At 42.4% G+C, this 26,400-nt stretch overlaps 1 protein-coding gene across 3 annotated transcripts in view; it reads left to right on the top strand.

Moving 5' to 3' along the window:
• Nucleotides 1–26,089, top strand: part of LOC128518904 (NACHT, LRR and PYD domains-containing protein 12-like) — a 40,610-nt gene extending 14,521 nt beyond the window's left edge. The window contains exons 6-14 of one of the 3 annotated variants that reach the window (XM_053492272.1): nucleotides 10,922–11,095; nucleotides 15,563–15,736; nucleotides 16,860–17,033; nucleotides 19,234–19,407; nucleotides 19,761–19,934; nucleotides 20,878–21,051; nucleotides 22,281–22,454; nucleotides 23,792–23,961; nucleotides 25,365–26,089. In XM_053492272.1, the coding sequence (XP_053348247.1) occupies nucleotides 10,922–11,095; nucleotides 15,563–15,736; nucleotides 16,860–17,033; nucleotides 19,234–19,407; nucleotides 19,761–19,934; nucleotides 20,878–21,051; nucleotides 22,281–22,454; nucleotides 23,792–23,961; nucleotides 25,365–25,381 (1,405 nt within the window). In that variant the 3' untranslated portion in view covers nucleotides 25,382–26,089. The remainder of the gene's footprint in view (nucleotides 1–10,921; nucleotides 11,096–15,562; nucleotides 15,737–16,859; nucleotides 17,034–19,233; nucleotides 19,408–19,760; nucleotides 19,935–20,877; nucleotides 21,052–22,280; nucleotides 22,455–23,791; nucleotides 23,962–25,364) is intronic. The other 2 variants (XM_053492273.1, XM_053492274.1) reach the window with 2 other exon arrangements.
• The last annotated feature ends 311 nt before the right edge of the window (nucleotides 26,090–26,400 follow it).

A 26,400-nucleotide genomic window follows, 5' to 3' on the forward strand; every position in this document is an offset into this window, starting at 1 on the left:
TTAACCGCCGGTAGTCCACACAAAACCGCCACGATTCGTCCTTTTTGCGCACGAGCACAATGGGTGAAGACCACGGTCCGGACGCTGGCTCTATGACGCCCGAGTCGGCCATCTCGCGCAGTGTAGTAAGCCCTACACTGCTACGCTGCATTAGCTCAGCCATTATCCTAGCTCGGTTGGCTACCGGATGTTTACATGTCGCGTCCACCGGAAGTTCCGGCCCCCTGGTGCGTGCTTCTAACACGTCCGGCTGCGCTTTGGGCACTAGCAACCTGGCTAACCCGAAGTTACCGCGCAGAGTTCCGTCCACGAGATTCAGTACCGCACCCCACCTTTCCAAAATGTCTAAACCCAAGATACAATCATCCTCGATGTCTGCCACAAAGAATGGATGGGAAAGAATGATTGCACCTACTTGTATTAGCACTGTGCGACAGGCCCGTATCTTCAAATAACTCCCCGATACGGTGCGAATGCTCAAAGCCGGGTCCGGCAGCATTCAACCGCGCTCGCCTTGATCTAATACTCCCCAGCGCAGCAGCGAAACCGTAGAGCCAGTGTCCACGAGCGCCCGTAGCGAAACGTTGTCCAGGCCACAGTTCACGTAGACACCCGCGCGATTTCCTACGCGTCCTGACCGGAAGTTGAACCCGGCCGTTGGGGAAGCAAAGACGGCTGTAGGAGGCGGCTTCTTCTTGGCTAGTTTTAACGGCTGCTGGAGTATGTTGTCCTCAGGCCTGAGAACGTCGCAGCGGTAGTCCGTCAGTCCCTGGCCTCGGCGTGGTCGCGGAATCTCGGAGGCTGAGTCGAGGCCTAGCCGCGACGGGTAGCCCTGTCCCCGGCTAGGTTCACCTACCGAACGGCCCTGAGCCACGGGAAAACGCTCGGCTCTTTCGCCGTGGTGGTCTGCCATGATGGGCTCTGCGCCCTCGGCTTCGCGCAGCGCCTCAAACAGGGAAGCCGGTGCCGCCAACCGGATGTGCTCGCGAAGCCGCGACGGCCGAATTCCCCGCAGTAACGCACGCCGTGCTAGCTCTTCCTGCTGGATGGGCCCGAATTCCGGGTAGCCCCGGCGTGTGAGAGATCTCAGGTCCATGGCGAACGCCCCTAGTGGCTCGGAGGCGCTCCGCACGCGGGTTGTCAGCTCCGCGCACGCGGCCTCGTTACGGTCATTCGCGCAGAACCGGAAGTGGAGCGACTCCCGCAACTTCGCCCAGTCCTTCCGCTCATCCGGCCGGAGGTCTTCCAACACCCGGGGTGCTTCGCCCTCCAGTGAGAGGGCCACCCGGACGGCTGTTTCTGCCGGGGACCAGCCCGCGAAATCAGCGGCTAGCTCCACCTGGGCGATGAATGCGTGGGGCTCGACAGCGCCGTTGTAGGACGGCAGGTGCAGCTGCAGGTCGCCTCGCCAGCTGACGGCGCACGGAGCTGTAGCTTGCTCCGGGGTGCGCTCTAACCTGTTACTCTCCATCCCACTTCTGACACCAAATGTAGCGTTTTTCCCGCTAAGAAGGAACTTGGAGAGACGAGTGAGCTTCCTGGCTGCCCAATGCAAATGGCTGGGAGTATTTTATTGAGCAACAGCACATTCCACAGTCACTAAAACAGACATCTAACACACACACACACAACCTGGCCGAAGCCACTACCCCAAACACCTTTCCCCAACACGGTGAACACATCATAACCCCTCCCGCAAAGCATGATGGTTGTCTCTCAAACCCCACCCACGCCACAATATATATATATATATATATATATATATATATATATATTTTTTTTTTTATATATATATATTTATTTGTTATAGCTTTTCTGTCCACTTCAGAGCAAGAAAATATGCGATTTGTTATTTTTGTGTGTTTCTTGATAAAAAAATTAGATAATCTCGGTTCACCTCCATTGCTCAAATTTCCCCCTCTTGTGCGGCGACTGCGAGTGACGTCACTCCCCACACAATCCCGCCCCACAGTATAGACCCGCCCCTGATGCTGATTGACAGGTTTCTGTGTAACGTGTTGGAAATGCAATTGCAAATGGATTAGCGATTGCGTTTGAATTTTGGCCGGCTTGACGCGCGACGCAATGCAATTTGCAATTCCTTTTGAATATTGTCCGGGATATCGCTCCATACGTCAAGACCATTAATACAAATTCTTGTATAATGTTTATTTTGTGACACATTTATTTTTCAGGGGTTTGTCATAAATATGCAAATAAATATTTATATATAATAAAAATAAATATTTTTTATAATGAAAACTTGAACAAAACTAATTTTATTATAAAATAAACAATATAAAAGTATACATGTATATGAAAAAATATATTGAAGTGTTTTTCACTGCTACGAAGGAATGTGGAGAGACGAGTGAGCTTTCTTGCTGCCCAATGCAAATGTCTGGGAGTATTTTATTTAAGACGCCCCGAAAATCACACAAACCACACATTTACAGTCACTAAACACACATCAACAGGACACTTCTAACACACACACACACACACACACACACAACCTGGCCGAAGCCACTAACCCAAACACCTTTCCCCAACAGGGTGAACACATAACAACCCCTCCCGCAAAGCATGATGGTTCCTAATCGAGAACCCGCCCACGCCACACTGCCCCCACCCGAGCTGTGACTCAGTCTAGAAGGCGTGACAGTGGTCGGCGCTGGCATTGTGAACGCCGGAGTCTTTTTGCGGGGGAAGGTGGGGCGCAGCCCTCTTCCTGAGGCGGACCTCCCTCCACAGAGTTCGATGTTTCGCCGGCGTGGGGCTGATAGGGAGCGAGACGGTCCCAGTGGAGCACTACCACTCTCGACCGCCCCATTAACCACACTCGGTAGACTACATTAGAGAGCTGGGCAATGACCGTGCAGGGGCCCACCCAGTGAGACATAAGCTTAGGCAAGAGCCCCCTTTTCCTTCCGGGGGAATACACCCAAACCTGCTCCCCAGTAGCAAAGTCTCGCTCCCGACTGTGAGTATCATACACGCGGCGCTGCTTAACACCGTCATCCGCCAAGTGTCTACGCGCCAACTCGTGGACACGAAACAGTTTGTCTTTTAAAGAACAAAACGTAATCCAAACCAGGCTTCGTAGGTAAATCCAATTGTGGAGGTGGTCCGAACACAAGGTCCATGGGCGTGCGCAACTCGCGACCGAACATTAACGCAGCTGGCGTCAGCTGTGAGGACTCCTGCACTGCTGTGCGATAAGCCCAAAGCACGAGAGGCAAATGTTCGTCCCAATCCGTCTGCCGGTCGCTGGTAAGCATGGCGAGTTGGGTGGTGAGCGTTCGATTAAAGCGTTCCACGAGACCGTCACTTTGCGGATGGCGTGGTGCGGGTCTTTTTCACCCCGAGGCGCTCGCACACCAGCGCAAACACCTCTGCCTCGAAGTTACACCCCTGATCGCTGTGCAAATGCTCCAGGGCGCCAAATTGGCTGAACACCTCATCCACCAGCACTCGAGCCGTGGGGGAAGCGCTCTGGTCAGGAACAGCAAACACCTCTGGCCACTTGGTGAAAAAGTCCATGGCTACCAGCACATACCGGTTCCCGCGATCGGAGAATGTCCACGCCCATATGCTCCATAGGTGCCCCCACCCGAAAGTTTTGCAGGGGTGCTCGCGAGCGCTGGGTAGGGCCCTTCTTTGCCGTGCAGACGTCGCATCGCGTCTATCAGTATGACAGCCCGGCCAGTAGAAGCGAGCGCGCAACCTCCGCAGAGTTTTCATTACCCCGAAGTGTCCCGCGCCCGCATGCCCATGCACCATCCCTAAGACACGTGCCCGCAGAGTCCGTGGCACCATCAGCTGAAAATAATCGCCAGCGCCGCACGGCTGTTCCCAGTGGCGATAGAGTAAACCCTCCCGCAATGCTATTTGGTTAACACTAGAAGCGCCGCTCCAGTGTCACCTACTAAAAGCGCGGTTCAGCGGTCATTTGACCGCCTATTGTTTTGAATGGGAAGCTGCTGCTGACACACAATGATCGCTAGATGGCGCTTTCACCCAAAGCAAATAGTTTAGCTCCAAGATCAACTTGCACTTGGACAATGCGCCATTCATTCCCGCGTTGATAATAAGCGGTATCTTTTTTTCATATTCAACTGAGAAAACCTACTACAGAGTCTCTAAGGGGACAAACGAAGAGGGGAAAAAACAAGTCAGAGGGAAAAAACAAGTCATGTTTGGAATTATAACCCAAAGTTAATTTTTTTTTTTGCCGTTTTTTCTCCTCCTTTGTCCATCTAGGGGCTTCGTACTATAACGAAAAGGAAGGCTCTTCTTAATTTTATATCGTATGGAGAAAATGTTATTAGTTTGTTCATTCTATTTGAAGCTTCTGAACGTCTCGGAGCAGCGATTTAGTTCTGAACTCGCTTCCGTGAAATTATCGCTAAACAATATTAAATTTGAATAAATCAGATATACTACAGCAGATAATAAACTATGCTATGTCATAACCGAAGCAAACACAACAAATATGTCTCGTTTCGTTCAGTGTTGCTAGGCAACGGACCACGCGCCCAATCGGTTCTCTTGGCCGCGGTGTATTATAAACCTGTGGAATGTTTCACTGCTTATGTTCATGTAATAAAAGCGAGGGAAATGTGGAGGTGATGTGTGGACACTGAATGAGAACTAAATCAAAGATTTCGGTAACTACACTGAGTGTAACATCTGCATAGTGACACTAAAAAGCTGAACACCTTCACTTTCCCCTTTACCTCTGAGAAAAAAAAAGCTGTATGTTGTTTGTTTATATGTTTATAAAAGTACACGAAGTAGGCGCGCGCGCGCACACACACACACACACCTCCCCTGAGCCCTCGGTCAACATCTATTGACCGTCGATATGCAAATGAGTCAAGACGTAGCCTAACGTGGTGTCGTGTCGGATTTCAGCGGTCAAAGAAAGTGGAAATACTTTGAAGTAGTTTCAGTGTTTTTTTCAGTTACAACAAGCACAGCGATGAGTCCACGTTGTTTCACTGGTTATGACATAGTGACACTAAACAGCTGAACAACTTCACTTTTCTGTTTACCTCTGAGAAAAAAAAGCTGTATTTAGTTTGTTTATATTCAGAGTAACACCTTCCAACCACCTCTCAAGTCTATTGTTAGTTTTAATGATTTGGCTGAAACTAATTATCACTACATAAGTACCCCAACACCCCTGATCATGAGTTTCAGCTGAAACTAATTCTATACATGCAACAGAAAATGTAGATGCAGATTCCAAATGTATAAAGATACATGCTATATATATATATATATATATATATATATATATATATATATATATACATGTGTGTGTGTGTGTATTCGATGCATGCTATATATATATGTGTGTATGTGTGTGTAATCGAGGCTGGCTCTATTCAGGGGCAATAGGGGCAGCGCCCCATCAACTAAATGTCTGCACATGTTAATATATTCCTAAAATTAATATATTACAAGTTGATAAACTGATCTGCGGTAGCAGAGAAATCCGCTGAAAAAGGGACACTACACAATAAGGTATTAGATGTCCCTCATGTCTCTGTCCCTCTGCTGTATGGCGTTATATTCCTGCCACAATCCTGAGCGCGTGGTTTGACATTTTGAGAGCAGACAAAGCACTCTATGCGCGTGCAATGTCTCTACTGCGCGCTCAACAGCTCGATTCTGCGCGTGCAATGTCTCTACTGCGCGCTCAACAGCTCGATTCTGCGCGTGCAATGTCTCCCCTGCTCGCTCAACATATTCTCCGCGCACGCGCGACTTCTCGATTCTGTGCGCGCTCGACTCTGCCTGCACGCGCGTGCAACATTTATTTTCTGTGCGCGCTCGACTCTGCCTGTACGCTCGCACAACTTTGTCCAGTGTTACAAAACTGCCACAAAACCAGCCAATCACAGACTTCCACACACTACTTCTGATTGGCTGTTCCTCCTCTATCAGCTGGCAATATCGACCGCATAACGCATACTATAATTTGTATAGTGCTTTTAAAATGGCCATTGTCTCAAAGCAGCCTTACAAAATCAAAATAAAATGATAAGAAATTTAAATTATATATAATTATATAAAAATAAATTATATAAGGGAAGCAATGTAAATAAAGTTTTTATTCATAAATATTATAAACAAATATTATAGTATTTATTTTTTATTTAATGAAGTATTAGTATATACCAGTTTCGTTTGCCCATTGTGTGTTTTTATTTACGTACCTAATTACGTTACCATATAGCTCATTGTTAGACTACATCGACTAAAATTCAAATCGGATAACTTTACTTATAAACCTTTATTTACACCGCTTCCGTTAAGCGGTCGATAGTAGTGCCACTTGATTGGAGGAGAAACAACCGATCAGAAATAGTGTGTGGATGTCTGTGATTGGCTGGTTTTGTGGCAGTTTTGTAACACTGGACAAAGTTGTGCGAGCGTACAGGCAGAGTCGAGCGCGCACAGAAAATAAATGTTGCACGCGCGTGCAGGCAGAGTCGAGCGCGCGCGGAGAATCGAGCTGTTGAGCGCGCAGTGGAGACATTGCACGCGCATAGAGTGCATTGTCTGCTCTAAAAATGTAAACCACGCGCTCAGAATTGTGGCAGGAATATAACGCCATACTGAGGTGGTCAGTGATTGATGGCACGGTCGTACGGAGGGGGTTGTGATCACACCTACAGTTCTTTTGTTCTAAGCTGTCGGTCAAATATCTCTCCACTTGAAATGGAAGCACAAAATTGAGGGGCAACATGCAAGGGATTTCAGCATCTCGACGCACAGTAGAAGCTGTTTGTAAAGAAAACACTCTTTGTTTTTTTATTTTCTAATCTTTCTCGTGTTTACCTTGTACTGTACAATGTATATTCATTTTATTAATGAATTGCTGTGAATAAACTACATATGCAGTTGATTTACCAGAAAGGACTTTGTTTTGTGTGCTAAACTAAACTTCAGGGTCAAGTAATAGCGATTTTATTTGAAAAGAGTATATATATATATTTATATATATGTATATATATAGCATGTATCTTTATACATTTGGAATCTGCATCTACATTTTCTGTTGCATGTATAGAATTAGTTTCAGCTGAAACTCATGATCAGGGGTGTTGGGGTACTTATGTAGTGATAATTAGTTTCAGCCAAATCATTAAAACTAACCATAGACTATGAGAGGTGGTTGGAAGGTGTTACTCTGAATATAAACAAACAAAATACAGCTTTTTTTTCTCAGAGGTAAACAGAAAAGTGAAGTTGTTCAGCTGTTTAGTGTCACTATGTCATAACCAGTGAAACAACGTGGACTCATCGCTGTGCTTGTTGTAACTAAAAAAAACACTGAAACTACTTCAAAGTATTTCCACTTTCTTTGACCGCTGAAATCCGACACGACACCACGTTAGGCTACATCTTGACTCATTTGCATACCGACGGTCATTAGATGTTGACCGAGGGCTCAGGGGAGGTGTGTGTGTGTGTGTGTGTGTGTGTGTCTGTGCGCGCGCGCGCGCCTACTTCGTGTACTTTTATAAACATTCTACATATAAACAAACAACATACAGCTTTTTTTCTTTCTCAGAGGTAAACGGGAAAGTGAAGTTGTTCAGCTGTTTAGTGTCACTATGCAGATGTTACACTCAGTGTAGTTACCGAAATCTTTGATTTAGTTCTCATTCAGTGGCCACACATCACTTCCACATTCCCCTTGCTTTTATGCATAAGCAGTGAAACATTCCGCAGGTTTATAATACACCGCGGCCAAGTGAACCACGTTCCCGCCGATTAGGCGCGTGGTCCGTTGCCTAGCAACACTGAACGAAACGAGGCATAATCGTGGTGTTTGCTTCGGTTATGACATAGCATAGTTTATTATCTGCTGTGGTAGATCTGATTTATTTACATTCAATAATGAGGCTTTATATCCTCAGGAGGGGTCATTACATATGTAATATGTAAAACAATATTGTTTTAGAGATAATTTCACGGAAGCTTCTAACAGAACGAACAAACTAATTAATTTTCTCAAAACCTTATAAAATTAAGTAAAGCGAAATTCCCTAAATGTCCTTATAAAATATCGCTGATTATCAACGCCAGAACGAATGGCGAATTGTCGATATTTTACGGAAGCATATATATATATATATATATATATATATATATAAACTGCATATATGGAATGAAACCTGAGATAGTTACATATACGCACTGAATGACGCATAAATTGTATGGCGATTCCTTGCGCCATCTGCTGAGAGAAATGAGAATCGCAGGTTGGAAAAGACAGGAAACGTCATGCCGCCGCGCAGCTGTCAGCGATTTCACGTAAATAAGAGCAAAATAGCTTTATACTGGCTTTTACTGGTGCGATTTTAAAAATTTAAGCATACAGGGTGATTAAGCTCACAGAACTAGGAAAAGTCATGAAAGGAGTGTCCTGGAAATTGATCGAGTGTGAAGTATTTTTTTTTTTTTACCCCCTTGCGGTCAAATGACCGCTGCTCGGCGCTTCTAGTGTTAAACTGCAAATGGAGAGCTTTTACCTCTAGGCTTCTTCTTTAGGATCCTTCTCCTGCTCGGCGATTGGCTGGTTGCGGTCCAGCTGTGGCACCGGCGAAACGACTACAGGCATTTGCTTAGACGATGCAGTAACTCGGCTGCATGCCTGCTCGGACGGCTGATTACTGACGGGGGCTCCGGATGACTGCGCAGGGAGAATGTTCTGATTCACGTGGTTCGGAGAGTGTTCGATGTTGCAACCACCCACGCGCTCTTCCACCCACTCGCAGTACCGACAATGCTCTTTGCTGCACGGCCGGCGGGATAAAGCATCGGCGTTAGCATGCAGTTTTGCTGCTCGGTGCTGAACGTTAAAATTATAATTTTGCTACCACTCGAGCCAGCGCACTAACTGGCCCTCGGGCTCTTTAAAACTAAGCAGCCACACCAGCGAAGCGTGATCGGTCCGCAGCAAGAAGGATTGCCCGTATAAGTACGGCCTAAAATGTTTAAGTGCCGCGACGGCTGCTGGCAGCTCGCGCCGCGTGACGCAGTAATTCTTCTCCGGTCCAGACAACGCGCGGCTGAAGTAGGCAATAGCACACTCTTTGCCCTCGGAAACCTAAGACAGGACGGCCCCAGCCCTACATCGCTCGCGTCCGTGTCGAGGATAAACATACGAAATGCATCAGGATATTCAAGAACGGGCGACGTGACCAGAGCTTCCCGTAACCGAGTGAAAGCACGTGCGTGCACCCTGTCCCAGCGAAACGGCTTATTCTTTCTCGTGAGCCCATGCAGCGGACTGGCGATTGTGGCAAAATCCTTCACGAACCGGCGATAGTACGAGGCTAACCCGAGAAAGGTGCGTAGCTGCGACACATTTAGCGGTTCAGGCCAATTCTGTACAGCTGCAATTTTGGCTGGATCGGTAGCAATCCCTCGAGCACTAATTATGTGTCCTAGAAAACCGGTCTCTCCCCGCAACAGCTGGCACTTTCTAGGATTGAGCCACAAATTCGCCCCAAAAATACCTCCCGTAGGTTAACTAACGCGACCTCAAACTCCTTGCCGTGCACCAGTAAATCGTCCAGGTAGACGACACAACGGTTGCGAGGAATATCGGCCAACACTTTCTCCATTAACCGTTTGAACATAGCTGGAGCGTTACATAGGCCGAACGGCATGAGCCGGAATTGCCATAGCCCTTGCCCGATCGAGAACGCGGTTTTAGGTCGTACTTCCTGGGCGAGCTCTACTTGCCAATACCCGCTACACAGATCTAACGAGCTAAACCACGCCGAGCCCGCAACGTGTTCCAGCGCATCATCTATTCACAGCAGCGGATAAGAATCTTTGCGCGTCACCTCGTTTAACCGCCGACACAACCGGTGAAGACCACGGTCCGGACGCTGGCTCTATGATGCCCGAGTCGGCCATCTCACGCAGCTTTTGTTCGGCGATAGCTCGTTTAGCTAAGGGAAGGCGTCCTGGATGTAACCAAACGCGCCCTGTCCTAGTCCCCGGCTAGGTTCACCTACCAAGCGGCCCCGTGCTACGGAAGATCGCTCGGCTCTTTCGCCGTGGTGTTCTGCCATGATGGGCTCAGCACGCTCAGTGATCGTAATTAGCTCGATGATCTCATCTTAGATGTGTCAGTTCATCTCGGATGTTTCAAGCGACGTACGAAGATCGGACCCCAAGACTGAGGTGGCTCAGATATGACAACAACAACCTGAAGCATACTGGCGAGAAAACTCAGGACTGGTTCCAGAACAACTTTAAAAACGTTCCATGGGCACTGTGTATATGATTTTAAATCTTTTTATTCAGAGAAATAAAACCTGCTTTAAATTACCCAGGATACTGTAGCTTATAAAGTTTTTATTATCCAGTACTTGTGTCAGTGAGGGCTAAAGTCACCAGTCAGGATCAATTTACAGTCAGTTATATTTGATACCTATCAAGTTATAAAATATTTTAAAAAGGCGGCTAAGCCCTAAAATTTTTATGCAGAAAAATTAATACTAATATGTGTTTAGAGGTATCCAATCAGGCTCAACTCCACTAGTCTGATTTGTGAAGTTTCACAGTCATATATTTGTTTATAACTCATTTATTGGTAGGCCTGTGTGCCAACAAGCTCTTTACTCTGGAGTGCTTCCTTAACTAACACTCATAAAAAAGAGGTTACTAGTAATTCAAATAAGTTTAAAATGTATGAAGAGGTAAATTTGGATTTTAGAAAAAAATTATATTTCTTGAACTGCTGAAATAAATGATGGAGCTCTACTTTATTCGCCCATATGGAAGCAGTGGATGTTATTTTGACACATACCTGTAAAACGTTTTTGCTAAACTGATGTGTGTGGTGAACTGGGATATTTAAGAGTGTGACATTGTTTTTGTGCAGGTTGTTTTATTGTAGTATCACAGATGAAGGCTGTGCTGCTCTGACTTCAGCTCTAAGATCGAACCCCTCACACCTGAGAGAACTGGATCTCTCTGAGAATAAACTCAAAGATTCAGGAGTAAATTGTCTCTCTTCAGTACTGGAGAATTTTCACTGTAAGCTGGAAACACTGAGGTAAGATCATCATACTGAGAGTCATGTGACTGGCTCCTCAGTCAGACACACCCTCTAAAAGTTGCATAAATAAGACAGAATCTCCAATAGTGATATTGAAGCAAAGTTTATTCTACATGTATTTGCTGTTTCTTAATGTTTCTTGTTGTTGGATTGAAACTGAAAAGAGCTTCATATGATGTAAGTAATTAGGGACCAAGCACTATAAGTTGCGCATTACCCTCTTGTTTTCTTAAGGATTTTTTTCCCACCCCTTTGGACTTTTTTGGGGGGGGGGTCGTTTGCAAAAACGCACCTGATGGATTTTGATATACTTCTCCTAGGGAATTTATACGATCGTCACCAAACCGGGCCGATGTGATCTAAAGACATTGAGGATGCAAAATTGGATAGGGATTTTTGATATCTCAGATGGGTCAGCCGTGACAATACATTAGGCTCACGCTGGAAAGTGATTAATAACTTTCTGTTATTGTTGGTCTTTCGGCTGTTTCCGATAAGGGGTCGCCACAGCGGAATATCTGGTCAGCACAACAACTTGGCACAGGTTTTACGCCAGATGCCCACTCAGAGAAATGAAGGCTTTAATTTACCCAGGATAGCTTATAAAGTTTTTTATCATCCAGTACTTGTGTCAGTGAGGGCTAAGGTCGCTAGTCAGGAACAATTCACAGTCAGTTATCTTTGATACAGATCAAGTTATAAAATTTTTAAGAAAGGCAACTAAGCCCTGAAATTTGAATGCATAAAACTTAATACTAATGGCTGTTTAGAGGTGTCCAATCAGGCTCAACTTCACTAGCCTGATTTGTGAAATTTCATAGTCATATATTTGTTTATAACTTATTTATTGGTAGGCCTGTGTGCCAACAAGCTCTTTACTTTGGAGTGCCTCCTTAACTAACACTCATAATAAAACAGCTTGACTTACTTCCCTAACAGCAGTATTTACAATAGGCTAAGAAGAGATTACTAGTAATTAAATTTTAAGTTTAAAATGTATGAAGGGGTGAATTAGTATTTTAAAAGAAATTAATATTTGTTGAACTGCTCAAATAAATGATGGGGCTCTGCTCCCATATGGAAGCAGTGGATGTTACTTTGACACATGATGATACAAGATGGCGCCGGTGAGGTTGGTTGCCGTCAGCAAAATCACCACCATTAAGTACATTAGGTACCATAGAGACACTCTTGTTTCTATTAGTATACAATGTACTCACCATTCATCATTTTTAACTCCGGATCCGAGCTGGCCGAGTGAGATCCTAAGGGAGAACAAGGGACGCAAAGCGGCGGCCCCGAGGGAAACAAGCTGGCGTCAGAAACAGGCTGAGAGCCCGTGCACACCACACGCCTCTGCCCAGCATCCTGTTCGCCAATTTCTAGTCACTGAAGAACAAGCTCGATGACCTCAGGGCCAGGGTAAAGTTCCAGAGAGACATTCGGGACTGCAACCTCCTCTGCTTCACCGAGACATGGCTGAACCCAGCAATGCCAGACCACGGCAGATCCAGCCGGCCGAGTTCTTCTCGGTTCACTGCATGGATAGTACACGGGACTCAGAGAAGTTAAGGGGAGGCAGCGTGTATTCAATGGTGAACAGCAGCAGGTGCAACAGCGCAAGCGTTGTTCCTCTTACACACTCCTGCACACCAAATCTGGAACTACTGTCCATCATGTGTCGTCCTTTTTATCTACCTCAGGAGTTTACATCGGTCATAATCAGTGCCGTCTATATTCCACCACAAGCAGACACGGACAATGCCTTATGCGAGCTGCATGAGAGACTCACACAGCACTGGGACGCTGTGCTCATTGTGGCGGGGGACTTAAATAGTGCCAACCTTAAACGCGCAGCGCCAAACTTTTATCAGCATATTACCTGCCCCTCCAGGGGCTAAAGGACAGTGGACCACTGTAACACTACAGTCAAGGATGGCTACAAGGCACAATCTCATCCAACGTTTGGTAAATCCGACCACGCCGCCATCTTCCTCATGCCAAAATACAAACAAAGGCTGAAACAGGAAGTTCCAGTTCAGAGGGAGGTCGTGCGTTGGACAGACCAATCAGTGGCCCGTTACAGGACGTACTTGATGACACAGACTGGGACATGTTCAGGAACAAGCTCCGATGATGACGTCAGCTTGTTTACGGAAGCGGTTGTGGGATTCATCGGGAAACTAGCGGATGGTATCATGGAGAAAAAGACTATCAGGACGTTTTCCAAACAGAAGCCGTGGGTGGATAAAACCATCCGCGACGCTCTGAGATTTCGCACTGCTGCTTACAACGCAGGACTTGCGTCGGGGGACATGGACCCATACAAGGCTGCGTCGTATAATGGGCGGAAGGCAGTGAAAGAGGCGAAGCAGCGCTACGGAAGGAAACTAGAGTCACAGCTCCAACAGAGTGACTCTAGCCGCCGGTGGCAGGGACTAGGGACAATAACGGATTATAAAGCACCAACAACCGGTATGACAGACGCGGCTCTGGCAGACAAGCTGAATACATTCTATGCTCGCTTCGAGGCTGCAGCTAAAGACGCTAGCGATGCTGATGCTAGCGCAACTAACGGCTACAGACAGGAAGACACTGCCAGCACCGGAAATGTCCTCATCATCACCGAGCACGACGTGAGGAGAGCCTTCAAGAAAGTGAACACCAGGAAAGCAGCAGGACCAGACGGCATCTCTAGCACCTGTGTTCACAGAGATATTCAACCTCTCTTTATCTCAGTCGGTAATCCCCACATGCCTTAAAGAGTCCATCATTGTTCCTGTCCCGAAGAAACCTCATCCTGCTTCCCCCAACGATTATCGCCTTATAGCCCTCACCTCAGTAGTGATGAAGTGCTTTGAGCGGCTGGCCAGAGACTTCATCATTTCTTCACTACCCGACACACTCGACCCACAACAGTTTGCATACCACCCAAACCGTTCCACAGACGATGTCTCATCTCCTTCACACATCGCTCACTCATTTGGACACTAGAAAAGGGAATTATGTTAAAATGCTCCTCATTGACTACAGCTCTGCATTTAATACCATAATTCCTTCCACACTCACCACCAAGCTGGAGCACCTGGGACTCAACTCATCTCTGTGTCAGTGGATCTCCAATTTTCTGACTGGCAGACCACAGGCAGTAAGGATGGGCGGACATGTCTTAGCCTCACTCACTCTCAGCACTGGAGCCTCTCAGGGTTGTGTTCTGATGTACAGTAATTGTGTTCTGATGTTCTGCCCCCTGCTGTACTCTTTGTACACCCACGACTGCGTGGCCACTACCAACTAAACCGCTATCATCCGCCAAGTTTTCTGACGACACTGTAGTGGTGGGCTTGATAACCAACAATGATGAGTTGGCCTACCTAAAGGAGATTGGAAATCTGGAGAACTGGTGCCAGAGGAACAATCTCAAAAACAAAGGTGTTACGAGATGAGAACGAGCAGGCGGAGAGATGGATCCAGGTGCAGAGAGGCAGGTGGTTCTGTGAGGCGTTGGGCGAGCAGAGCAAAGAGATAAGGAGCAGTGTAGCAGCAGAAGGGCGAATCTGGGTCGTAGTCGAGGGGCGAGAGCAAAAGTCCAAAGCCGTGTAATCCGTCAGCGGGGGCGACGAGCCAAAACAAACACTAAGCAGAGCCGTAGTCGAAAAACGAAAGCGAAAGTTCAAAGCCGTTAAATCCGAGTGTGATAATAAATCCTAAGCGTGAGGCGAGAGGCAAAAACGGGGACAAAGCGTGGTCGGTATCGTGAAAAAGAAATCATGAACTTGAACGCGAGAGAACTGCGGCAAAAAACACACAATAATCCAGCGTGCTCGCGCGCCGCGCCTCCTTATAAGCCGGAAGAAATCAGCGCCAGATGAGAAGCCGGTGTGTCGGCGGGGCGGTCCGGGGGTGTGTGAAGGAGAGATGACAGCGTGGGAAAACAAACCAGCGTGGTGGAGAGCATGACAGCGTGAGAGGGAAGATGTCAGCAGACGAGGGCGGTCTTTGATCAGCGCGGCGCGCTGAGAGCGTGACAAAAGGAGCTGATAGTGGACTACAAAGCAGGAGAGCAACTACCAGACCTGCTCCCTGACCTGAACTCGATCTACAGCAAGCGTTGCTGGACCAAAGCCAGGAAGATCGTGAAGATAGTTTTTTTTTCTATATTTTGTAATATTTTTATTATGCCCTCATTTGTACAGCTTATTTTACTAGTTAAAATTATTTTCTTTAGTATTTCTTTTTATTCATATTTATTTCTTACATATAAGTTTTTTTTTTTTTTTTTCTAAGAGCACTGGCGGTCGTATAAGCATTTCACTGCATATCGTACTGTGTATGACTGTGTATGTGACAAATAAAATTTTAATTTGATTTTAATTTGACATACTGTACCTGTAAAACATTTTTGCTGAACTGATGTGTGTGCTGAACTGGGAGCTTTAAGAGTGTGTCATTATTTCTGTGCAGGTTGTTTAATTGTAGTATCACAGATGAAGGCTGTGCTGCTCTGACTTCAGCTCTGAATTCAAACCCCTCACACCTGAGAGAACTGGATCTCTCTGAGAATAAACTCAAAGATTCAGGAGTGAATTGTCTCTCTGCTGTACTAAAGAATCCTCACTGTAAACTGGAAACACTGAGGTAAGATCATCATGCTGAGAGTCAGGTGACTGGCTCCTCAGTCAGACACACCCTCTAAAAGTTGCATAAATAAGACAGAATCTTCAATAGTGAGATTGAAGCAAAGTTTATTTTACATGTAGTTGCTGTTTCTAAATGTTTCTTGTCTTTGGACTGAAACTGAAAAGAGTTTTTTATGTTTAAAGTAATTAGGGCCCAAGCACTATAAGTTGCACATTACCCTCTTGTTTTTCCAAGGATTTTTTTTCCACCCCTTTTACCTTTTTTTAGGGTCTTAACATACTCAAAAACGCATGAAAATTGGCAGACAGGTTGGAATCTGCTGCCATCATGACGCCTGAGACTCGCCTGGCTTGGGGCCCTCAGGGTTTTGCTGCATAGCTCATACACACTTGCGTGTGTGAAGTGTGCAACCTCACACACCTGAGTGGCGATGGCTTTTTGTAGGTCTTAAAACACTTAAATAACACACTGGTTGTGCAGTGCGCCAGGGTGGCGATAGCACAGGGTGCTTGGGCCCGCTTATCATTGCTTGCGACTATATGTCTAGTTAAAATATATTTCATTTGATCACATTTTTCACACTGCTACTGTTTTTTTTTAGCCTCCTCATGTTTTTAGCTTGCATATAAACAGAGCTAAAGAATGCTTAACCTACCAACCTTAACTTCAATTTTAACCTGACATTTTTTAATAAAAGAGCCAGGATTTATTGTTCTTGGATTGATTTTCTGTCCAAAATTATAATTAGTGAATAATGGAATTATTATTGTCAAATCCTTATCACATCCTTACAGGTTATCATATTTCTGAATGACAAAGAGCAGAATTTAAAGGCAGATGGACATGTTTCAAAGTACGTCTTACATAAAAATCAAAAGAAGCTCAAGATTTGGCTATGCGCTGGAAATAGCAATGCTGGGGCTAACAGAACCAAGACCTTCAGGATCTACTTAAAAAAAACACAGACAAGATAACACAATGCAAGATCCGGTTTAAGAAATAACCTGAATTTATTGAAAATTCAAACTTTAAATAGCACAGTAAATAAACCATGACTGGATACACAGCATCCTGTTAAAAGAGGCTGAAACATATAGAGTGTGTTATTGTCTCTCTGCAGGTTGTGTGATTGTGATATCTCAGATAAAGGCTGTGTTGCTCTGAGTTCAGCTCTGAGCTCAAACCCCTCACACCTGAGAGAACTGGATCTGTCTGATAATAAACTCGAAGACTCAGGAGTGAAGAGTCTCTCTGCTGCATTAGAGAATCCTCACTTTAAACTGGAAACACTGAGGTAAGATCATCTCTCTGAGTGGTACATGACCTGCTCCTCTGGCAGACACTACCTCTATTACAGTAGTTCCAGTGCCAATAAATAAGACACAATCTTCAATAGTGGGATTGAAGCAGAGTTTATTCTACATGCATTTGCTGTTCCTAAACTTTTTTCAACTTTGAATTTAAACTGAGAAGAGCTTTTCATGATTAAATGAATTGTATTAAGAATAATTTGGAAGAATTTGAAACAAATATTAAATGTGTACTAACAATTATCATTTAAGTGATCTCCCATCACACTTCATTTTTCAATCTCCTTCTTAAATATGGTGGTTCACCACTAGCCTTTCAGGTTTAAATAATGAATCGGACAGTTCTTAACCCAATTTTATTAGTTTCGGCAATCTCTTTAATTGTATTTGCTTGATGAAGGAGAATAATTTGACCCTTCTGAAACAGAGTAACATCACTGCTACAACCACAGGATATGTCTTCTGACATGGTTGTTTAAGAAATAAGAAGCTGCTCACTGAATCAGTTAGGGTTAAATAATTTGTTACCAGTGCAAACGTATTAATCACTGCCGTAATTATCCAATAAAAAGCTCCTCAACAATTTGTATAGTTAGATCCATGTGATTACCTTTTTTGGCCAGGCAGTGTATAACACAGTTGGCATGAGCCAGCCCAATCAGCCTTGTCTACTTAAGGTTTTTCAGCTCTCTGAGCTAATTACCTCTGCACACCTGAAATCCATCAGGTAATACCTTTAGCTTTAATAGGGTTAAACAGTTATTCAGTTTTTTTGTGTTTGCCAGTACCTGTATCTCTGAGTATGTTTAATACAGACTCCCAAACCTGACTTGCATTTCTGGATTTAAATGCTAATGAATAATCAGATCACAACTCAGAACTGTTAAATGAACTTTGATTTTCACCTCCGTCTTTGAATTTGATACTTTTCTGTCTAAACCTGGCTTTTAACCCTGTATGTCCTATTCATGCCACCACAGACACTCTGTGTGTGGGCACTTCACTTCACATTCTGTTTAAGAAGCAAATTGAACATTAGGCTGGTGATTATGCCCATCTTGTTTTTGATCACAGCCCAGGAGAATTTACCTCGCCTTCCACTTATGCAGTATTTCTTCTACATCAATGACCTGCCCTCCGCCATGTCATAGGGGATTTTCCCATTCACCTCAAAATGCATCTAAGCGTATTGACTGACCACATTGGTTTACTGCCTGCTCATTCATTGCTTCAAAATGTATTATTTTGTCTAATTAAGTCTGCCTATTAAATTGCTTAAATTTCCTTGTGTGTCTAAGTCTGCTTTAAACTCCCATACTCACACATGCACACATACTCATACTTGTGTATCATCCTATTTCTTTTAGCTTGCATATTAGTGTAGCTAAATAATGCTAAACCTGCAGTACTAACCTTAACCTCTAGTTCTAGAATAAAGGGGCCAGGCATTATTATTCTTAAGCTGATTTTCTGTCTAAGACTATAATTGGTGGTAAATATTATATTGTAGTATTTTTAAAACATTGTTATAATTATCATCACAGGTAAGCATATATGTGAATGACAAAGAGCAGAATGTGAAGTCAGATATACTTTTTATGTACATTTTACATCCAAATAAAAAAAATGAATTTAGCTATGAACTAGAAATAGCAATTAGTATAGAACTAGCTTAATGCTGAGGCCAAAAGAACCTAGATCTTCAAGTTCTCTTAAAAAAAAGCAGTATAACAACAATCCAACCCAAAACAACTTTAAAACAGGGTTAAAGAACACTTATACTAAGCTGAATTTATTAAATTCTAATTCTATATATATCGTTTACTCTTTCATCACGTAACTCCCATAGACGCTATGTAGTGCATTACACAGGAAACAAAATTGAACGGTGCTTTTCATAAGTTTTCTAGTTCTTTTGAATCTATTGCACTGCATAGTGTTTATGGGAGTCAGATGACAAAAGAATGAACAACTCGGGCTAGACATGACTTAGAGTTTTTGCCATGCTTTGTACATGTGCGTTCAGTCGAAAATGAACGAATCACTACTCGTTCTCCTGAGTCACGTTAAAGACTCGTTCAAAAAAGAATGAATCTTTCACGAACAACCCATCACTACTGGATACACAGGATCTTGTGAAAAGAGGAAATAAAATGTATAAAGAGTGTGTCATTGTCTCTGCAGGTTGTCTGATTGTGATATTTCAGATGAAGAATGTCCTTCTCTGACTTCAGCTCTAAGTTCAAACCTCTCATACCTGAGAAAACTGGATCTGTCTGTGAATAACCTCAAAGATTTAGGCGTGGAGTGTCTCTCAGCTATACTGAGTAATCCTCTTTGTGAACTGGAGATACTGAGGTAAGATAATTTCTCTAAGACTCATATTGTACTGATATGAGCCACTAGAGGAAACTACTCGGTTTTGATGAAGAAGCCAACAGGTGTAGAATATAGGACCTTGGTGACTTGCATGAACTGCGTCTGTGTCTGGTATCCAAACAGGATAAATTTATACAATATGACCTGTTCCTATGTAAGGCACATTTTTGCTGTTTGGTTCTCTGGGCAAATTTTTTTCTGAGAGCCTTGGTTCCTGGTCTTCATGTGGACGTTACTTTGACTCGTACTACCTGCTGAACAAAAGTTTCTGCTGAACTCATCTGTATGTCCTGAACTGAGAGTGTTGCGTATATGTCATTGGCTCTCCGCAGGTTGTGTAATTGTGATATCTCAGATGAAGGCTGTGCTGCTCTGACTTCAGCTCTGGGATCAAACCCCTCACACTTGAGAGAACTAGATCTGACTGGGAATAAACTCAGAGACTCAGGGGTGAAGAGTCTCTCTGCGGTACTGCAGAATACTCAATGTAAATTGGAGACACTGAGGTAAGAACGGACCACGGTTCACATCCAACATTCGTAGTTGCCAACAAATTGAGAAAGTAACTCACATGTATTGTACAAAAAAAGACACTGCAGTGCACCAAATACCAATATTTACAATTATATACAATATTTTTAGTGTGTAAGTGAATATATAACAAGTCTGGTTTCAATGAGTCAGTCCGTAAGCTCTATAATAGAAAATGGCTGTCTCGTAAAGCTTCCATGATGGAGAATAATCATAATTTTGGACAATCCTCAACAAAAACAGAGTTCACAGTCCAAAAAGCTGACAAAATGGCATCTGAGATTCCGCTTTGTGAAGGCACAGAGACAACACTGTTACATTTCACATACTGTACCAGTAAAACCTTGCATTGCAAGTAACTAAGTGTGCATTCTAGTAAATGCAACATCCGTGTGTGTGTGTGTATGTATATACATGTGTGTTTGTGTGAGTGTAAACATTATCCCACACAATACCCCCTGCCCCTTCCTCTCCTGTCGGGGGTGATTTTTTTAAAGTGGAGGTTACTTGGTTTTGTTTTAACTTTATATTTTCTATTAATAATTTTTATATTAATAATTTGGGTATATGGAACAAATCATTGGAGTTTCCATTATTTTTTTTTATGGGGAAATTCACTCTAAGACAAAATGGCATCCAGCATCCCCCTCGTGATTTAAATGTGCTGAGACAACATTTCACTGCAAGATTCATTGCCTTTTGGCCACATGATGGCATTGTTGGGAAAGGGGACAGATTTAGTCAAGTGGATTGGTATGCTTTACATTTTATATCCGGGTCAAAGGCATATGAGACTCGCCTTGTCTGACTTCAAACAAATCCATCTTATGAACGTGTTTCTAAAACGGAACTCATTCATAAGTGGGGGACAACCTGTACTGTAAACTGAGTGAAGAATGTGTCATTGTCTCTCTGTAGGCTGTATGGGTGTGCTATCTTAGATGAAGGCTGTGCTTCTCTAGATCTAGCTCTGAGATCAAACCCCTCACACCTAAGAGTACTGGATCTGGGTTGGAATAAACTCAGAGACTCAGGAGTGAAGCATCTCTCTGTTCTACTGGAGAATCCTCACAGTAAACTGGAATCACTAAGGTAAGATAATCTCTCTGACCGGCTCCTCAGTAAAACACATTTGGCATTAAAACATATCTTAAAAATTCTCCTTCTGCCTTTAAATGATTAGTGACAGTCTCAGTAGCAATGTTTACTTAGACAATATTATTTCATTTCATCTGAAATAATTCAGATTAGAGATTCAATCTTTCCAAGAAAGCTGCTCACATAAGATGTGTTTATACATGAACAAAGAATTTAATCACAATAAAACTTTTATGACGTGCACAAAGTGATTTTGCTTGCTTGGCAGTATTTATTTTGTTGCAAATAAAACAGAAGAAGGATATTTGTTCTCCAACTTTTGTTGGGTTAGGCTTCTTATCCAATAAACCTTACCTTTTGTGTTTTATCTATGATTTGGCTAGATGCTTTAGTTTGATGAAATACAAGTGTTACTTCTTCAGCCAGACACCCAGTGGATGAAAGTGTGAGTTAAAAACAGATGAAAAAGCACTGTTAGTTCACACAAGGTTTATTGATCGGGACCGGTGGAAAAAATTCCCTTTTCAAAAAGAACATATTTATGTTCTGATTGTGATTAATGGAACGTTAGGGTCCATGCACCTAGTGTCAGCATTAAGGCTGGTTTCACTGCTAACACTACTTCTAGAAACCCAGCTCAATTCAGGTTTAGCACCTATGTTATCCCAGCCCCTGTAGTAGAAATTGCATCCATACAAGGACTAACATTAGTATAAGAACTGACTGCGTCATTATGTCTACTGCTGGGCTCATGGCTAACCCCCTCTGCTTTCCTTAATGACTGTCCACATAGTTGGTGCTATTGGCCATCGGCCCCTGAGCTTGAAGGGTGCTCTTTGTGGACAACTTAACGGCGTATACCGACTTCCTCACACTTGAAACGTCTTATACTGTACTTTCAGTACTGGTGAACACAATGTGTAACTGCTATTACAATGGTTACATGAAAACGTATATTGATGGTTTCAACTAAGTTATTAGTAAAAACCTGCAGATAAAAGGACAGGACATTTTACTGCTAGTTTTTTAGTCATGGACAAAGCATAGACATTCTCATGGAGCTGGCAAAAACACACACCCTTTCAAACACAGTAAATAAAATTTGGTTTTATGAATTAATCTTATATAATTTATAACTATGGTGCTGCATTTGTAGTGATGAAAAGTGATTCTTTTGATCTTTCTGTAAAAAAAGTTAACAGTTTGTCATTGTCTCTGTACAGGTTAAAGCATTGTGATATCTCAGATGAAGGCTGTGCTGCTCTGACTTCAGCTCTGAGATTAAACCCCTCACACCTTAGAGAACTGGATCTGACTTGGAATGAACTCAGAGACTCAGGAGTGAAGTGTCTCTGTGCTGTACTGGAGAATCCTCACTGTAAACTGGAGACACTGAGGTAAGATCATCTCTTTGAGAGTCACATGACCTGCTCCTCGGTACTCACTGCACACTGTTTTCCCTCTTAAGACCTACTGATTTGGTTCAAGTATTAACATATTAATTACATAACTAAATTGATGTTTCTTCTAAAGTGTACTAAAAACACACAGATCTGCTACTGTGCATACTGTACCACCACTGCCTTTACCTAATTGTCACGCAGCATTGAACAAAGATCACATACTGTATACACAGTCATCTTATAAACCTGATTCAATATTTCTTTTCTACTGTGGCATTATTAATTGAATGAAATGTCTTATTTTTCTGAAATTGTTAACATGCCTCCCTGGCAAAGTTTTCATCAGATTTGTGTGTAATTAAAATACACCAGCTATTTATGCTTGACAGTGCATATGAAGTTTTCTGATTTAAAGCAGATAAGTTAAGGGTAACAGTAATTATTTGTCTTTTGAGTAATTTTGATATGAACATTTACCTTAAATTACATGGTTTTTTTAAGAAGTCCACATTTTATCTAAAAATGCTTACATTTATATATATATATATATATATATATATATATATATATATATATATACTGTATATATGATATGATATTTATAACTAAATCTAGCTTCATAAATAAACAGCATATTTAAATCCTGAGGCACCAGTATGACATTCTCACAGACATTCTCACATTCTGCCAGTATTCCCGGGACAGGGTGTCGCATCACTGGGGCAGGTTAACGCATTGCTGGAACAGGGCAAGGCACTGATGCAGGCAGAGGCTATGATGAAATTGCTGTTCCAACAATGGCAATGGCATTGCTTGAATGGAGGCTGTCATTGATTTATCAAGAACAGGCATTGTTGGAACAGGGCACAGAATTGTTGTGGGAGGGGCAGGAAATTGTTGGGACAGAGCAGGAAATTGTTGGGATCCATTTGTGCTTTTTATCTTCTAAGCATAGCATCCCTTTCTTGCAACTGTCTTAAAACATTTTCATTGCTTTCAAACATTTGTTTACACCATACCTAGAACCAAATCTGATCCAAAGACCGAACAGTCTAATTAGTCATTGATAAGTGATTAAGTCACTGATTAGTTTATTGATAACAATAATAGCAATTAGCGATTACTTGCATAATTTTTATTCTCATGCACACACAGTGTGAAACTCCTTTGCACAGTTATTATATAAGCAGTCAGGGTTTGTCACATTTAATATGCTATTTCAAGCATGAATTAAAGACATCAAAGGCATGTTATAGCCTTTAGAAAGGGACTGACAGAGGGGCATTAGCTGTGTGTAAGAGAGTGAAGAGAATGTCATTGTCTCTCTGTAGGTTGTATGAATGTGATTTCTCAGATGAAGGCTGTGCTGCTCTGACTTCAGCTCTGAGATCAAATCCCTCACACCTGAGAGAACTGGATCTATCTGGGAATAAAATCACAAACCCAGAAATGAAGCAGCTCTGCAGTCTTAATCTACAAGACCTGAGGATAATTACTGATGGTAATATTGAAATATAAATACTTGGGGATATTTATGACAATCATGAACGAAAAATATTTAGACATTGAACCTTTTTTAGTGAAGAAACAAAAACTGGTATCATGAACAAAAACCTGTATTTACTAAGCGTCTCAGAGTGGAAAAATGCTCCTAAGTAGGAAAATGCGCCTAATTGCTACTACCAGGAGTAAGAGCTATTTATCAAGACTTTTAAAATAGGAAATCATTCACATCTTCACCAAAATGAGGAAGAGCTAAGAGATAAGTATGGACAAAAACTGAATCTATTACTTTTTTTTAATTGTGTGCGGTAACATAATCTGTTCCCGCAGGTGATGGATACTGTAACAGTTCTTTAGTAACAACGAAGATGCAGCATTGAAACAGTGACACAGTCAACAGTGTGAAATATAATAAATTTAACTTTGCTCTAACAGCCCTACAGATCATGCGCAGATTCATTCACGCAACGTGAAATCAACAAAAAACAAACTGCATTCATGGTGTTGTGGGCATCAAACATGGCAGAAACAATAAAATAATTATATTTATATATACATTTTATATGCTTAAATTATTTGAGTGTACACAACTGTTCTTTTAGATCCTCAATCTAACTTCATTAACACTTCATACTTACGTGGGTCTGTACTGAAAGGTGGCATTATTGCTTTTACAAATTGCCTTCACTCACTTCTTATCTTTGGAGGTAGGAGTAAAGCAGAATTTTACTTTAATAATTTCTTTAGATTTTACTACCTCCACTGCAACCAAACGCTCATCCTCTTTCTAGTTTCACTTTCTTTTTAAAATCATTTTGATCAGATTGACAGTCTTACATCGCTCTATTATAGGGGCTTTAAACAGTTGTGATTGGAGCAATCTGATTAGGATAACATCATGCAGCCGAGTCTATACTGTAGTCGCATCTATAAGTTTCATATGTGTGAATAGAACGTTTACACAACTGCCGCTGGTTTCACCTTTAAGCTTTTCCACCATGTAAAATCTACAACACCCATTTTAGCGTGCAGCATCCTTTGCGGCTCTCACTGTCGTAAAATGTGTTGTCACACGCTTTCCTTGGCGCAGTCCTATTCCTCGCCGAATGTATAAATAGGAAGCTTTATAAATAACTTTGGTGCCCTACTCTGAGGTAAAAATATTTTCAGTCCTAAATGATCTTTGAGCCCAAATTCTATGAGTGATTCTGGGACGTTTAGTAAGTTCGGGCCCTTGTTCTGCTTTTATAAAGAGCTATAAAGAGCTGGATTTTAATTGGGTTTATATCCAGTGGGTTACTGGGTATTTGTTTTAAACTTGCACTTTTTTACTTTGATGTTTAATGTTTATGTTCAACCTTATGTCAGCTTAAATATAAAATGCTTTTCATTTACCTATAGGGCATGAATCATTCTGATGCAGAGAAGATATTTTTATTGACACATGCTCGATGGACTTTATGGACTTTATGGAGAATGAAAAACATTTTGGTCGCTTCCATTACAATATACATTTCCATGAAAATTTTTCATGAATTGTGTTTTTTAAGTCAGTTTTAAAATTTCAGTTGACCCTAAAACCAAAGTGTTTTTCCCTGTGATAAATTGTTTGTTTGATCACATAGAAGAGGTCATTTTTAATGAGCTGATTTACAATTTTGGACATGGCAGTCCGAACATATATTTACTTGTTTTGTTTTTTTCCTATATGATATTTGCTTGTTTTGGAGTTACAGATGTTAACCATTCACAAAAAGATGTTTGTGTATATTAGAGAAAGTGTGCAGTTAGTGACCTCTACTGGAATCTTAACCAGAACTTGAGTCCTGCCGTGATGTCTGGATCCTCTACAATATTACTATGGAATTGTAGCAGGATGTGGTTGGTGGTCATACTACATAGGAAATTAATTATTCAAAGTTGTGTTTTTTTTTCATATATCTTTAACAATCAAACTATAATTATTAATGTAATGCTAAATCTTTTTTTTTTTATCTAATATAATTCCCCCTTATGATGTGGTATTAATTTAGGAAATTACTTTTTACCAACCATTTTTACCAAATATATATTTCATGTTGTTTTTCCACTGGGATACAAATGTTTAAAGAATAAAAATGTTTGTAAAAATACCATTATTGTAATGTTTTATATTTTTTCACTCGTCTTCACTAATTCTTCTCCTGTTTGTACACACCAAATCAGAATATCTCCATGTAAACTGTTTTACATGAGATTTTTAAAATTAATTGATTAACTAATTGTTGTTAGTTGTTGCTAATTATTTTTTTGGTTAAATAGTTTACTTTATTTTCCTTGTTAATAGTATTATTAAAATACTTTCCACAAGAGGACATGGCAGCACAGTGGTGTAGCACTGTAGCCTCGCCTCTCTGGGGTCGAATTCCGCCTCGGGTCTGTGTGTGTTTCCTCATAC

The sequence above is a fragment of the Clarias gariepinus genome, chromosome 3, assembly GCF_024256425.1.
Source record: "Clarias gariepinus isolate MV-2021 ecotype Netherlands chromosome 3, CGAR_prim_01v2, whole genome shotgun sequence".
Taxonomy (NCBI): Eukaryota; Metazoa; Chordata; class Actinopteri; order Siluriformes; family Clariidae; genus Clarias; species Clarias gariepinus.